Source organism: Brachyistius frenatus, unplaced genomic scaffold, assembly GCF_029030835.1.
Source record: "Brachyistius frenatus isolate BFR_SWC_R1_liver_20210118 unplaced genomic scaffold, ASM2903083v1 Contig_46, whole genome shotgun sequence".
Classification (NCBI taxonomy): domain Eukaryota; kingdom Metazoa; phylum Chordata; class Actinopteri; family Embiotocidae; genus Brachyistius; species Brachyistius frenatus.
This window is the reverse complement of record NW_027210645.1, coordinates 2,012,819-2,028,441: the sequence shown is the minus strand read 5'-3', so window position 1 is coordinate 2,028,441 and position 15,623 is coordinate 2,012,819. Positions and strand designations below refer to the sequence as shown.

General features: G+C 41.4%; 1 protein-coding gene across 1 annotated transcript; it reads right to left on the bottom strand.

Moving 5' to 3' along the window:
• Positions 1-903: 903 nt before the first annotated feature.
• kpna6 (karyopherin alpha 6 (importin alpha 7)) lies at positions 904-14,827 on the bottom strand. Its single transcript, XM_069703391.1, has 14 exons — positions 14,716-14,827; positions 12,333-12,466; positions 12,126-12,218; positions 11,867-11,966; positions 11,643-11,737; positions 10,777-10,908; positions 10,560-10,648; positions 10,340-10,439; positions 8,506-8,669; positions 8,346-8,424; positions 7,495-7,620; positions 5,671-5,798; positions 3,822-4,006; positions 904-3,099 (listed from the first exon to the last, which is right to left on the bottom strand). The coding sequence occupies exons 1-14, from the start codon at positions 14,717-14,719 to the stop codon at positions 2,912-2,914; spliced, it is 1,617 nt and encodes a 538-aa protein (XP_069559492.1). The 5' UTR covers positions 14,720-14,827; the 3' UTR covers positions 904-2,911.
• Positions 14,828-15,623: the final 796 nt, after the last annotated feature.

Below are 15,623 nucleotides of genomic sequence, written 5' to 3'. Positions count from 1 at the left end.
ACATCTGCTATTCTTCTGTCAATTAATGCTTAAAGTTCTGCGTGTACTATCAGCATCTTACGTCATGATGTTGTGTGCTGACAGGAAGTCAAAGGCTCGAGTAAAAATAGAAACAAATGGAGAAAAAAAAAAAAAGCAGAAGAAGGTCTGTGCATCCAACAGAGGCTCTGCTGAAAAAGACTGATTTTTTTTTGGTCAAAAAAGGTAAAACCAATATTTAGCTCACTGATCCAAGCATATTTAACTTGAGAGAATTTCACTCTGTTGATAGTTTCTTAAATTAAGGGAGAAGTGTGTCGAAATTAGTGGCATCTAGTGGTGAAGTTGCAGATTGCAACCAGCTGAACACTCCTCCCCTTCGAAGAGTGGAGGAGAATCTACAGCAGCTGTGCAACTCGGTCATCCACAGAACAGGGGCTCCCAGACTCTGATTGGGACATAGTCATAGAGTCAATCAACCTCTCCCTCACACAGTGCTTGTCAGTCAAACATCACACAGTTCTGCTCCATCCAAAGCCTGCGCGCTGACCTCAGACCAGCCTCACTCAGTGGTAGAGCTGATCTCAGGTCAGGGTCTACAGGGCTGATTTAAACCATCAGAAGTCACGTGGCTAGAAACAACTAAAAAGTTTCCATAAGATGCTTCAAGAAACTCATTGTCTCCGTTAAACAGAAAAGTTAATTAAAACGGAACAGTTAACATTTTCATAAATTAACAATAAATTAACTGTTTTGAAACAATAAACAGCCAAAAGGCCTTTTATATATATATATATATATATATATATATATATATATATATATATATATATATATATATATATATATATATATATATATATATATATATATACATATATATATATATATATATATATATATATATATATATGTATATGTATATATATATATGTATATATACTTTGGAGAAACTAAACTTCAAAATAAAATCAAAGAAGGACTTTTTTAGTTGTTTTTTTTTAAATCAAAAGATTATGGAAACTATTTGACTTGCTACTAGCCACTCATCTGTGTGAGGTGTGTGTACAGTGTCTGCTGGTGTTGTATGCAAGTGTGCATGAAGTGTGCGCAAATATATTTATATATATATATATAGATATATATAATGCAAATACATCAAAACTTCAAATATAGATTTGAATTTTTGTTGCAGTTAGCCTTGTCACTTATCGGAGACGTATCCCGAGCTAAACTCTGGTTGTTATTCGACGGAGTGGCGGAGACTTTCCTCACCAGGCGGAGAGAAGGCTATTTACATCGATACCTAAACATATCACAACGGAGCCATGCAAAGTCTTTAACGGTTGTCCAACCCATTCCTCAAACATATAGTGATAGAGAATGCCAAAGGTTATATATCGACTGTACCACTATACAAAACAGGACCACCGTCACTACACTACCACTGTTAACACCATCGAATCGATTCGTCGCGACCCACTTCCTGCTTTCAACCCCAAAAAAGCTGTTTTCCAACGTCTCCGTGTTTCCTCCTCTGTGTGTTTGGCCAGGGATACTCAGTGACTGTAGGCAGGGTAATAGAACACCATGCAAAAAACCCTACCACATACAACCGGGGCGACGAGGAGGGGGGGTTGGGGGGGGAGCACGGGGGCTCGGCTACCCAGCAGCAACCTGTTTACACTGGAGTTCAGTGGCATCACAAAATCAGAGACGAAATTTCCAATTTCTCTCCCGATCCAAAGAGTTCTTTTAAAACTAAATCTGGTCAGCCAGCTCTTCTCTCCCCTCAATCCCCCAACTAGGCCTTGTTTAATAGTTAGATCACTTCATAATTCAAATGTTTTGTTATTAATAACACAGCACACGACGAACATTGGATCTCTAACTATTCCTCCAAACCTGGATAATTTTTTTTTTTTTTTTCGATCTTTGAACGTAGCCTCTAAGAAAACCCCTAATCCCTTCACCGATATCTCATTCAGAGTACTGAACCCTGAATCCAATATATTCTGTTTGCTAAAGTTTCCCACCCATTCCTCCCCCAGAGAGTTTCCCACTTAATAAAAGAAACCAAAAAATGTCATTAGAAGAAAAAAAACTTCTGCGCTTGGGCGTCAATAGAAAGCCTCTGACTTTGGGTGGGAACACCCCTTACAGAGAATATATTCTTTTTTTTTTTTTTTTAGCCCATCAGCAGATAAGCAGAGACGTGACTTAAACCTAATGATCGCCTCTCGTACGCAAATCAGCTGCTTATCAATGAAGAAAAAGAAAAAACTAATCACAAGCACTAAAAAAGAATCAGATAAATAAGGGTTGGGGCAAATAATAAGTCAATATTCAACTAAAAAGGGATAAAGTTACAAGTAATTTTTTTTTTTTTTGAATTGCACTCGGTCAGACTGACATCAAGACCTGGGCACATTTCACCTCAGGCACCCCCCAAGTCTGTAGACTCTGCATGGGTAATCCTGAAAATAGGAATGTCCCATTGGAAAAGAAATGAAATTGTATATAGACGTATGAACCATATGAACCGAGGAAACCACCGTTACCGCCAACGAGCGAATCTGGGAGCGATCACATGGCAGGAAGATGTCTGTGTGTGCGTCTTAAGCCCGGGCAGACTCACAGTTTTGGGCTACGAGGTGATCACGTCCTCCTCTAAGTGTAATGGAGTTTATGTGGCGTCTTCCCATTGGCCAGGAAATACAGAGTCGGCCCTGCAGGAAGTCAGTCCGGAGTTGGGAGTTGGGGGTTGGAGGGGAGGGGAGGGGTTGTAGGCTGGAGAGCGGGACAGTTGTGCGTGTTGCGGGGGTAGTGGCGGACCAGGGAAGAGGGCATGGTGGTATAACTCGGGGATGGCGGGGCACCTCCATGAGATGGGGAGGTCTGGAAGAGTGTAAAGTGGTGTATTGTAGAGGACTTATAGCTGGAAGCCCTCCATGGGGGCCTCCTGCTGGGGGAACAGGAACTGCTGGTTGGCCTGGTCCACCTGAGGGGCCAGACTGTTGTCCTCGTCCTCAACCCCGAAGTAGTGCTCGATCAAGTCGAAGGCCTTCTGGTAGATCTCCTGGTTGTCGTGGCTCTGGAGGAACTCGATCTTGTCGAGACCTGAAAATACAATTGACGTCAGTTTGTCAAGTTTTACACTTTTATTCTAACAAGAAAAAAAACAAAACATACTAACTTTTCGTAGGTACTATATAGGACAGATATCAGAATTTTTCAAATAATAATCAGCTCTGCCTGTTTGTGTCTAATATGCAACTTTTCTTAAACACATATGATATATGTTTGTCATCAGTCATCTAAAATCTTATGAGTTTCATGGTTTATAACAAATCACATAAAGAGCAATTATTCGTTGTGTTTTAATAAAAAATTTTAATCTCATATGATGCAGCTCTTTGAAAAGACAAACAGAAGCACGCAGCATTTATGTAGTTTCATTTTTAATAATCCTGTATGACGGGCCTCCAACCTTTTTTTCTGAGAGCTAATTTGACAAAATGAAATGAATGAATGTCTTTTAGTAATGTTTAGTAGCATTTATTCACATAGCTGAGCTCCACCCAAACACGCTGCATAAGCCTCTTTTATGTGGACAATAGAAAATGTATACTCAACAAACACATTTTGTATCACAACAACATGTGCATGCTTTTTTCTGTTTGCATTTCTTTATGTATTCAATTGATGAAACTCTGACCTCCTAGACATGACGCTCTGTCATACAAAATGTGGCAAGTAAGTCTAGGTGTGAGAAACACTGCATATTGCTCAAACATTCAGCGATTGTCATGCCTGTGTGTGTCCGTGTGTGTGTACTGCACCATAGGCTTCTTCGATGAGGCTGCAGTAGGGATTAACTCCGGTGCCGGTGTTCTCCTGCTTGGCCTCCTGCTCGCCGAGCCTCAGGATGTTTTCCAGCCCGTTGAGAGCGACCTGAACGATCTTGGAGTCCATCACGGTCAGCAGGTCACACAGCGGTTTGATACAGCCCAGGTTCACCAGATACCTGCAAGCAAACAGACACACGGACCAGACAGATGTTTGATCAGAAAAAAAATCTGATAGGGTGTTACGACTCTGCATTCGTCAAGGTAACAACCGCATCCGTGTTAAGTGCCATGAAATAACCTATGTTGTGATTTGGCGCTATATAAATAAATAAAGTTGAAAGTTGAATCTGAAATAAACCGTTCTTCACATAGATTTGACTTTACTTCACACCTCCACTTAGGTCAGGGGTGTCAAACATACGGCCCGCGGGCCAGATCCGGCCCGCCAGGGGGTCCAGCTCGACCCGCCGGATGACTTTGCCAAGTGTGAAAATTACAGAAAGACATACATTGCATTTCTATGAGAATATGGAGGTTTATGAGTACAAACGTTTTGTAATTTTTTTTTTTTTAATCGATCCAGTAATTGCTTCAGAAACAGCGTAAATGCGACGTCTGCTCCGGAGGGAGAAGCTGCTGCTCGCTTTGTGACCCCTTAAATCTGTAGAGGAGAGCCCGGGCAGATAAACAGTGGGCTGATGTCTGAGTTTTTGCTCTTTATGTTTCTAGTTTATTGTAGAAAGACCTTTAAAATAGGGTTTATCATCCAAAAACCTTCAATGATTTAAACATAGAGAAATGTTGTCGTTATGTATGAGTTATTATGCTATGGTTTTACTGGTCTGGCCCACTTGAGATGAAAGTGGGCAGTATGTGGCCCCTTAACTAAAGTGAGTTTGACACCCCTGAGTTAGGTGATCATTTGTATCAAAACAGAATTAAATCTTTTAACTTTGTAAAATTCATAATCCTTCACTGTTCTTTCCTGTTATCACCTCAGTTTTCAACTTTAAAGTTTCAACGTTGTGCAAAACACTGCATATTATTATTTTTCACTTTTGTAGTCATCCAGTTTATCCACGGGGATCTTCATTTCCAGCGGGTGGATCTTAACACGCCTTCACTCTTTTGACAAACTCTGCATTGAGGAGGAGAGGTGGAAACACCATCGTAATGTTGCATGACCCGCGACCTTATTTCCTTTTCTGGGGCAGCGAACACGGTGCACAACATTTGGACAGCTGTTATACTAAAACTTGGGCTTATCTGGACACTTTATGTCCGATTACAGAAAGTTAATCAGTGCTGTCGGTATGAACGTCACAGTGCCCCAATGTTACAGTCACAACCGAGAGAGGCGCTCATTTTCCACGAGATGCTTCCATTGGACATACGTCATCCCCAGGTTACCCACAAGCTCCCGTTGCTAAAGTTGAAGGTTAGGCCCGTAACAAATATTTCTGGAAGTTATTTATAACGTCCTGACAAGGTGCAGCAGCCGAGTTTGAGGCTTTTTTCTGTAATTAAATGACTTGATGGAAACTTGGTCGACTTCTCGTTGACTAACGTTCAGCTGAATATAAGTTTATTGATTTTCTCACAATTAAAACACTTCTGGTCTGTTACCGTGAGCCAAAGATTTGTGCTGATTCATGCACAAATGCTGCAAAAATACAGGTCAGGAAAATGATAATTTAAAGTAATTTTTATAGTCTCAAGCTATTCAACAATACACTAGTGAAATTAAAGAAATATTAACTAAAGGAAATCTCATCTGAATCAGTGTTGTTATCCGCTGCATGGATGACAAACACTGCAGTTTATGTACTTTAAATCTGACCTGATCTGCTCCGGTGTTCCTCCCGAGGTGGCGTTGGTGATGGCCCAGGCCGCCTCTTTCCTGGTCCTGAATTCAGCTTTCTGTAGAATGTCGATCAGCACTGGGAAGATGTTGGCATCGATTACCGTCTGTGGAGAAGAGATGAGTTCAAGGACAAATGTCATAAAGCAGCTTCAACATAGTGATGGCATCATTAACTTCACAACATCTAACTCGAAAAAAAAAGAATGAGTGAAACTCTTCGTATCTTCAGCGACTGCATCGCAGACACTTGGAGGCGGTGATGTATGAACAAAGGGACGTATAAACCTCTCTGTGTGTATTTCAGAATTCAGTCTCAAGTCAAACATGAGCTATGTGGTCTTTATTATAAATATAAGAATAAAACAGAATAACAAAAATGTACTGATGTAGAATCACATTGTTTGATAGAATCCAATCATTTCAAGAGACAGAAAACATTAGAGTTGTAAATACAGCACATGTGCTTGTCCCTGTATTAAAAACCTTATTATATTGTGAGTTATAGCAGGTTGTGACGGTGCTGCATTGTTGTTCTGTTAAAATACGTTTAGTCCGTCCAGGAAATCCCCATTACAATTATTAACGCAAATCAAGAAATCTTCTCAATATTTGCGGGATCTTGCAAATGTGCAAAATTCTTGTGATATTTTTGGCAAAAAAGGTCCTCAATTGAAGCTCTGCACCGAGTCAGCCTTTCTAAACAAAACTCCCCTTTTTAAGAAGTCCTCACTTACAGTCAGCACGGTGCTTCAACCACCATCATCAACACAAACGACACGCTGACTGACCAGAAAACACAAAAACTGGAAGTGATGGGGTTTTTCTGTTGAATGAATATTATTTATTAAGCTTTGCCCTTGTTTTTACAGAAGATGTAGCCTTTTTATCTATTCTACATTACAGTCACAGAACGTCTGTTTTATAAAGCCACTTTTTTAAAAGAATTGGAGCAAAGTTAAAAAAAAATAATAAGACAAGATTATAACTAAAATATCTGCAGTATGCTCATTATCAATGGAAGTGATTACATGTTACTCTTTATAAGCTTTAAAACTCTGCAAATTAGAGACTGAATTTTCAGTGATCATTTAAAAGTAAAAAAAACTGCACACTGCTGTCATTTCAACTCTGATCTTTAGTAAAGTGGATATTATAGAAACAATGAGTAATATTGTTTTTCTTCTCAGAAATCTAATTATTTTAATGCTACTGATTTTGACATTTACATCATTATTTCAAAACAATAGAGCAGCAAAGTTCCTGTTGCCCCAGCTGGGTAGGCGGAAATGTCACAGTGGGGAACCACATGTATAAATAATGAGCTTATTACAGGCAGTGACTACAATGTGCTCTTTCTATCAAGACGATGGTATAATCAATACCAGAAAAGGCAAAAGGCCTGAAAATTTAATGAAAAGTATCATTAATTAAATCAATGTCAGTAAAATTCATTTTTTACCATCTGTTTGAAACAAGTAGCAAGAAAAAGACACACCTGAAGTGCCAGTGATAATCCCACAGTGGACAAGGAACGAGATTTAACCAGAAAGAAAAAGTTGTTTTGTACATAAATTGGAATAAATAAATATATTGTTTTTAACATGTCAAAGTGGACTGCATGAGAGCAAAACCATAAATGAGGACATTCTTCCAAAGCCAGGGTCCAGACTTTTTATGGGTACACAGAGTTTTCTACAGGTGGTCCCCATTTTAGTTATAAGCTGTGTGTGTGTGTGTGTGTGTGTGTGTGTGTGTGTGTGTGTGTGTGTGTGTGTGTGTGTGTGTGTGTGTGTGTCTGACCTGTATTTGTGCTCGGTTTCCTGCTGTGATGTTTGAGATGGTCCAGCACGCCTCTTTGCGAATGGACTCTTTAGCACTGCTGAGCAGGTGCAGCAGACAGGGCAGAGCAGAGCAGTTCAACACCACCTGAACACAGCAGAGCAGAGTAAGAACCATTTAAACCGTTTATGAACAGGTTCACCACAACACAAACAATGAATTTATACCATTGACAAATATAATTTGTGCAGCCAAAAGCCTTCTGTGCTATATTACTCCTGTCGTCGTGTTGGGTGAAATATCCTCCTCAACATAAAGCTGCTCTTAAGGACTGTAAATGAAGTTGCAGTTTCTTAAAGATGAACTATACTCTCCATGTGGTAGGAAGTCACTTCATGCAACTTAAAGCTTTTTTGTTTGGCAGCAATTAAATTAAAATATAAATATGTAATACATAAATATAATATGTAAACTGAGAAGGTATAGGAAATTTAACAGATAGAACAAGTAACATACTCAGACTCTAAAAAGACATATTTATCAAAAGATGGAGCCCTGTCACTACCATATTAATCCCCGATATCCCTGATCCTCACCTTCCCTTCCTTTTGGATTTCTATTTATTATCTTTTTCTAAATTGCACTTTTTTTTTTCCAAGCATAAATATTTTAAGCTGTAGAGAATTTTTTTTATTTTTTATATGAATTATATCTTGTTGAATTGTCTATAAAACACATAGATCTAACAATAAAAAAAATATTTGGTAAAAATGGGAATATGATTATACAAGTTGTTGACAAAAATAAAACTTTTTACTTTTCTTCTTGCCAAGTTATGTTCAACATCAAACAAACTTTAGTTAAACACTCACCTGTGTTTGGATGTCGTCTCCGGTGACGATGTTTCCTACAGCTCTCAAGGCAGGGGAGGCCACCTTATAGTCAGTGTGCCTGCAGAGAGGACGGTTTATTCGAATTTTATAGGTCAACTCGATGGTGACAGAAAGAACGCAGAGCAAAGCGTGAACTTACATGAGGAGTTCTACGAGGCGCCTGCAGACACCAGAGTCTATGACAGCCTGGATCTTGTCGTTGGGGCCGTCGGAGAGGTAGGACAGAGCCCAGCAGGCGTCTGCCAGCAGGTCTGGGTCACTGCTAAATAAAAGCCTGGACAGTACTGGCAGACAGGGTGACACCTAGACAGCACAGACATAATGCAGAGTCAAAGGAATGTACCATGTGATTTCTATAAAGGCAAACAGAGGGATCAACACAGAATCCACTGTTTCAGATTTTCACTCCAGTATTGTCGACAAAGAAAGATTCAACACAAATTCCATGTAGTTCTAAAATGTAAAACTCAGAAGAAAATTCAAGCAAAATGTCATACATGCATAATGTTTAAGAAAATAAAAGGGTTACTTTAAGAAATTATATTGCAGCGGTTTTAAATTATACAAAATCTGTATATTAATTTTGTAAAATCACTCGCGTACTGCAGCTGTGACCTGGAACAAACAAGTATCTAGTGTTGGCATAAACTGGTTAATTCAAGCAGCCTGACTGGTTGGATGACACGGCCGGTGACCTGGGCTCGTATTCACAAACATTCTTAGATTTCGCTCAGAGAGCTCCTGACTTACAGTAAACAATTATAGAAAGGCATCTTGGCTTAGATGTGATTTTTTTTTAAATGTCAGTGCAACTGTGAGCAAGGGAATGCTTATCTCAGTGAAGAGGTGTGGTTGACCCCGTTGCTACGTGACACATTATTTTAAAAGATGCGATTGGCTGATAAAAAAAACAACATGCACGCTTTGTGATAATGTTAAAGAAATGAAAGTGACCTACAGTGGAAATGCATTTCACTGTATCCCAAAATGTGGATGTTTTTGTGTGTGTGATCACTCTGCTGACGAAGGCGGCGATAGACCCGAGTCAGCACTGCTCCACTGTTGCATTTTCACTGCTGCCAGGTTACTACATGCTGCGATTACTTTCATTTCAGGCGTTATTTTTGTGATTAGGTTGAGGGGGCGATATAAGCGTGTCTCTAAAGAGGTTGACCACAAACATTAACCCTTAACGATACAGCTTGTAACGCTTCATTAACTTGCGGTCATTCAGCGTTTGAAGAACATTTCTCTTCTCTCCTTGTACTTCTGCAGTTTTCTCCTATATTCAAGAAATTCTTAAGCCTCTTAAAAGTCCTCCTCCCTGCTCCTAACAGTTTTTCAGCTAAGGAGCTCTCTTAAAGGTGAAGATATGTTATCTTTATAAGGATCTACTCTTAACTTTAAGGGGAAGTTTCTTTAGAAAACTTCACAATTAACTCTTAGTTCTAGAAATCCTTATGAATATGGCCCCAGGATTTCATGATCCTCACACTGATTGGCTATTCATGAAAGAATTTCTATTAAGCTACTATAGAATGGATTACATTTGCTGCCGTGGCAACCAGGAAGTTTGCTCTTCTAAACCTCTTTAATCTGTCTGTAGATTAATGTTACTGTGAATGTTATTGGCTGACTTCTACAGGAAGTGACCGAGTTAAGATACAAAAATGTTACAATACTCTTCCTGCACTACAACATTTGATGCAGTGCAAAGGTTGTTCTGACAATAATCACGTTTATATTTTCGATGGTTTAGCAATGACAACTATCAAACATAAAGTGGAGACTCAGGTTCTGTATAAATATTAACAAACAAATGCTTTATCCTGAACCCGATTGTGAATCCGTGCAGTCTTAACCATTACAAGAGCTTTGACAGCCAAACTTATCTGTAGCAAAACATCAAAGTACTTGGGCCTGGTCTCAAATAATGGGTGTTGTTGTGTTGACTCGAGGAAGCCCAGTGGTACCTTTTCAAAAGCAGGCGGAGGGTTTTTTCCTCTACAGAGATTAGACAGAGCCCACACTGCATTCCTAGTCATGGTCAGTCGAGTGGATTTGGTCAGAAGCCTGAAAGAAAGCCAAAGAAAATGAAAACCCTGGACATGAGATCATATCGAAAAAATGTTACAGGAAGAACAGCTGGAGGCTCTGGATAAGGAGTCCCCCAAAGGAACTGAATGAACTTACATTAATAGTGGTGGAAGGATGTTGCAGTTCAGCACGAAGTCCCTGCACACGGCACTGTCCCCCGCAATGTTACCCAAGGCCCACACAGCCTGAAGAAAGATTAACATACAAAACATTTTGAAGTGGGCGTTTGATGAGAGAATGGGATGACGCAAGACAATTAAATCAACGCGAACACACTTTATTACACCAATGAGACCGAGAAAGTGTGCGTTACTTGTTCTTGGACATCCTCAAAGTCCGAGTTCAGTAGTTCGATGAAGATGGGCACCGCTCCAGCTTCAATCACCGTCTTCGTCTGCATGGATGTTCCTGATGCGATGTTAGTCAGAGCCCAAGCGGCTTCAAACTGCAGCGGCACAAAATGTAACAGAAACAAGTCGCATTTAAAGACCTTTTCACCGTGGAGCTTTTAGACATTTAGAATAAATGAGAGGAAAGTTAAGAAACCTTTCTGACACGTGAGGTAATTAGGACCATTTGAGTTGCAATCCATTTTACATTAGTAAGGCATTCAGGCATTTTACATGTATCTGTAATTGCATTTCTTTGTAGTGTTTCCCCTTCCACTGTATTGGGAGGGAGGGCCGCCCCGCTAACGGGACCACCTCCCCCCTCTGGAAGAAACAAAACAAAACATCTCATAGGACTGGAGTTACGTCCAGTAACTACTATTAACTACTATTCTGTGCACCCGTTTCATTTTAGCTCGATGTAAGAGTCGCTCAACCGTTTTTCTGTCACCTAAATTCGTGGTAATGTCTTTGTTTGTTTGCTCTGCTGTGTGTCTGTGTGTCATGTGTCGGTCGGCGCTGTGCTTCGTCACAAAGACACACAGCGCTGCAGAGCGGGGGGGGGGGGGGGGGGGCATCCAGCCGGGCTGTTTGCCTCGGGGAAACACTGCTTTGACTCGTTTACTATCAAAAAGCATATGCCGGCTTGCATCAACAGAATCTAACAATCTAACACAGTGTGTTGTGAATGACTGAATGCGTCTGATTTTGCCTGAAAAGGTTTGTTTAACTGCACTTTTAGTAGCTCCTGGTGGAGACGTCCTAATGATCCGTGTTTTCATGGACTGACCTGTAGTGTGCAGTTGGTGCTCTTCTTCAAGAACTCCACAAATCTCTCCACGACTCCAGGCGTGTCGATAACTTCATCGATTGGGGGGTTGGGCTCTAAATAAAAATTTAAAAAAAGGTAAAACTTCATGAAGGCTTTTTTTTTTTCTTGGGTCTGTGGGGACCACCGTGTCATTACCACTGTTAATAAAGAGTCCCTCTGAGCACACAATACCCCATATTTACCTTTGGAAAGTAGTTTTCTGAACTTTTGTGTTGTGGCGAGCTGAAGCTCTGGATCTTCTGAGAAAAGCATCTCAACCATGTCTCTGGTGATAACTCCTTCCTGCAGGAGCACATGTACAAGTTTACATTTGATTCTCGACCCATAAATCAGGAAAACAATGCTGGAAATCACAGAACAAATATGTAATATGAGATTAACTTCCTGTGTGATCCTCATTGTCTATGTTGACAGACAATCATTTTGAAAACAGTCACTCACTGTTACTGGAGAGCTGAGATACGAGTCCACCAGTGGACTCTCAAACATGGCCTCCTCTTCATTGAGAATATCCACATTCCTCCTCTTGAAAAGCTGCGATTACAAAGCAGTGAGAGCCCTCAGTCACAGATAACATTTCTATTATACACAGACGACATAGTGATATAATCTGAAACAGGGTGACCAAGAAAAGGTTTGCTACAATACCTGCTGTTCTCGTTTTTGTTTCCTGAGTTGGATGCCCTCCTCTTCTCTCCGGCGCCTCATCTCTTCTGGATTCAGTGCTTTGTTCTTGTAGCGGTTCATCCGGTAGTTATCCTTGGCCGGACTGGCTGACGGCTCTGATGGGGGTCAACGGACATATATACACATTATGATTAAGACACGAACAGGAAACAAATGCCTGCATTTGGTTCATCTGAAGTCGACTCAACGAGTAAGATATGTGTTGGGAAGTATAAGTGAGCATTCGATTCCCCTGGCAACACTAATAATAGGTCATGATGATGAAACAGCACACACAGGCCTGTATATAAAAAGGCCCTGAATAAGCAAGCTAATAAAAACTGGACAACACACCCTAAAAATACACACACATGGAAACACACACACACACACACACACACACACACACACACACACACACACACACACACACACACACACACACACACACACACACAGCTAAGCTATTCATCAACCAGTCAGCTGGCAGCCTGAACAAACGTATTTATTCAGTAGAGTTGAATCGCAGAGTTAGCATAAATTGGTGCCCACACAGGACAAACTACCCGTTCTCAGCATTTGTGCAGTCATGCCACCAGAACGGGGCACCGGGCAGATCCCCGAGTCACCCGGGGGGCTACGGGGCAGCAAAAGAGAGGTGGGGGACAACGCTGAAACCTGCCACCATCGCAAAATGGTGCCAACTGTCTGTGCCAAAAGCCCTCCAACTTCACAGCATGGGGGGAAGGGGGGAGGGCACCGAGGTTAAATATCAGAACTAGTGTCCTAAATTGAGGTCATGTTATGGTTTGAGGGCATTAGCACAAGCAGCTCTTCGGAAAAGCTTATGCGCACGTGTCGTGTGTGCAGATGGTAAAGCTTCAGGGATGGACAGCACCAAGAGCACAGGTTGCAGCTGGATGCTCTCGGTTCTCCACTTTGTTAGTTAGATCAGCTGCTGTTCCTGAACTGCACTGCCGGTCGGCTGTTTGGGCAGGATAGCACAGAAATAGCTCTGCTGAGAGTAAGGTCTGCCGTGGCATTTCAGAGGAGATCTTATCGACAGCAACGCAGCTCTAGAGAAGACAAAACCAGAGCGGTGGGAGCTGTTTGAGTTTGTTGACTCAATTAGGGGGAAAAAAACTGTCCCTCTTACATGTGGTATCATTAAGCCAATCTTGAAGAGTCTGTTTTATTTGCTGATGTTTTGAGGTTAGCTGCTGCAGCGACTTCTAAAACAACTGCAACAATAGGTGTGGAGTGGAAACTCTTTGCTGAGACGTGGTAGCAGAGATCTCAACAGCAGAGACATCAACATCTCTGCCAATCCATCTATAACTATATACATGCTTGTAAAGTGACTTTCCTTGCGGGATGAATTTAGGTGACCTGACACTTTTCACTGGTTGAGTCGAGTAAAAGTTGGGCTGCGAAATAGGGACACAAAATATTCCACAAAACATGTACAGTACGAGATATTTGATTAATAACCATCCGTCAGAGTGGATAAAATGTCAAATACTAGAACAGCTGGAAGAGTCTGGTGGGTTCAGAAGATGACGTCACTTTTCTGTACAGTACAAATGTACAGATGTTGTGAACAATAACGAGCTTCAATCCTGTGCGGGAAAGATCTGGAAAAAAAAACATGGGACCGGTGTCACGTGTACACACAGTCAGATGAGTGAGTCTCACTCTGACGTCACAAGCCGGTCAATTAATGCTCCTTTTTTTTTTTTTTTTTTTTTTACATCTTCACTAAAGCGACGTGTTAGATCACCGATTTCTACTTCGTTGCCAACCTGTTCATAATAATAATAATAATAATAATAAGTTATCGGTTCGTTGTATTTATATCATCGTCGTCGTGTAACGAAGCGGGTTTGACCACCGGGCTGAACCACAGCGGCTAACGAGAGATAATATCGATCTCTATATCTGTGTGAACACGACCGGTACCGGGTGGAGACTCCAGCTACACGTGTGTGTTTTCCTTCCTCAGGTAACAGCACAGCGCGGCGCTAACGCAGCTAGCTGTTAGCCGAGCTTCCTCGAATTGGCTCACAAAACGTCACCGGTTAAAAAAAAACCCTCAGATCAACGCAGCGGATGTTAAAATCAAAGAACAGATGAAACACCGGCCCGAGATCACGTCGCTCGGTGACGGTTTAATTCACTGCAAATGAACAGGCGGAGAAAAAAAAAAAAACCACCCAACTCACGTCGCATCAACTAGCCTCTGAGCTAACCGAGCGAGCTAACGAGCTCCACACCAGTGAGGGCTTCATCCTCCTCCCGACGACGCAGATTCACGTTACACCGCCTGAACACGTGGCTGCTCCCTCGGTGTGACAAACAAGCTTACCCATTGTGTCCTGTGTGGTGGTCTGGCTGTGTCAAGTCGTGAAGATGTAAATCAAATGGGAACTCCTTTGCCACTTCTGGCTTTCCACAATTTGCTCCTGTAAGCAATATGTCTGCCGGAGACGGAAGCGTCGAAATATACCGCCGACTTCCGGCCGCCAGGGGGCGCTGCAGGCCCACCGACCAGCCGGCTCACCTTCACCCTCCACCTCCCTTCAGGACAGGATACGATCCAGCTCCTACTGTAGATGAACAAACTAATACTAACACTAGACTGTATTTTTTTTTTTTTTTTTTTTTACTCTCGTATTGATATATTGGGTCAAAGTGGTGAAGATTAATCATTTGTTCTTTCACTCATTATGAAAGTACCACAGTGATTGTTATGCCAGAATAAGAGGACACGTGATTGCATGTTGCCGTCTCCTTTTGCTGCCACTATATTATCCTTATTGTTATTATTATGGCATTATGACCTGCACGTATTTTCTTCTCAGAGAATTCCCTAAACTGAATCTTTATTTCCTCGTCGGACCAAACTACGTCATTTTCCTCCTTATTTTTTAATTGGTTTTGATAGACTGCCTACATTTCTTGTAATTGGTCCAAAAGTCTGAACCATCCAGGAAGTCTTTTTTTACAATGCAAACAAACCGAACAATGGTTTAGTTTGGTCCAGATTGAGACCACCTCTGTTGGTCCGACCACATTTTAAACCTTTGGTCCGTACCGCGGTCGCCCTTCACATGTGCTGTTTTAGTACAGACCAAGCTGAAAAGTCTACCAGACAAAGTAGGTGTTAGACCACCTCATTTGCATACCCTCTGGCCCGGTTCAGACACCTCTATTTGTCTTGGATCTGCATTTCTCCCTCTGGTTGTAAAGGGTTGTGCGAACAGCCACAGTTCC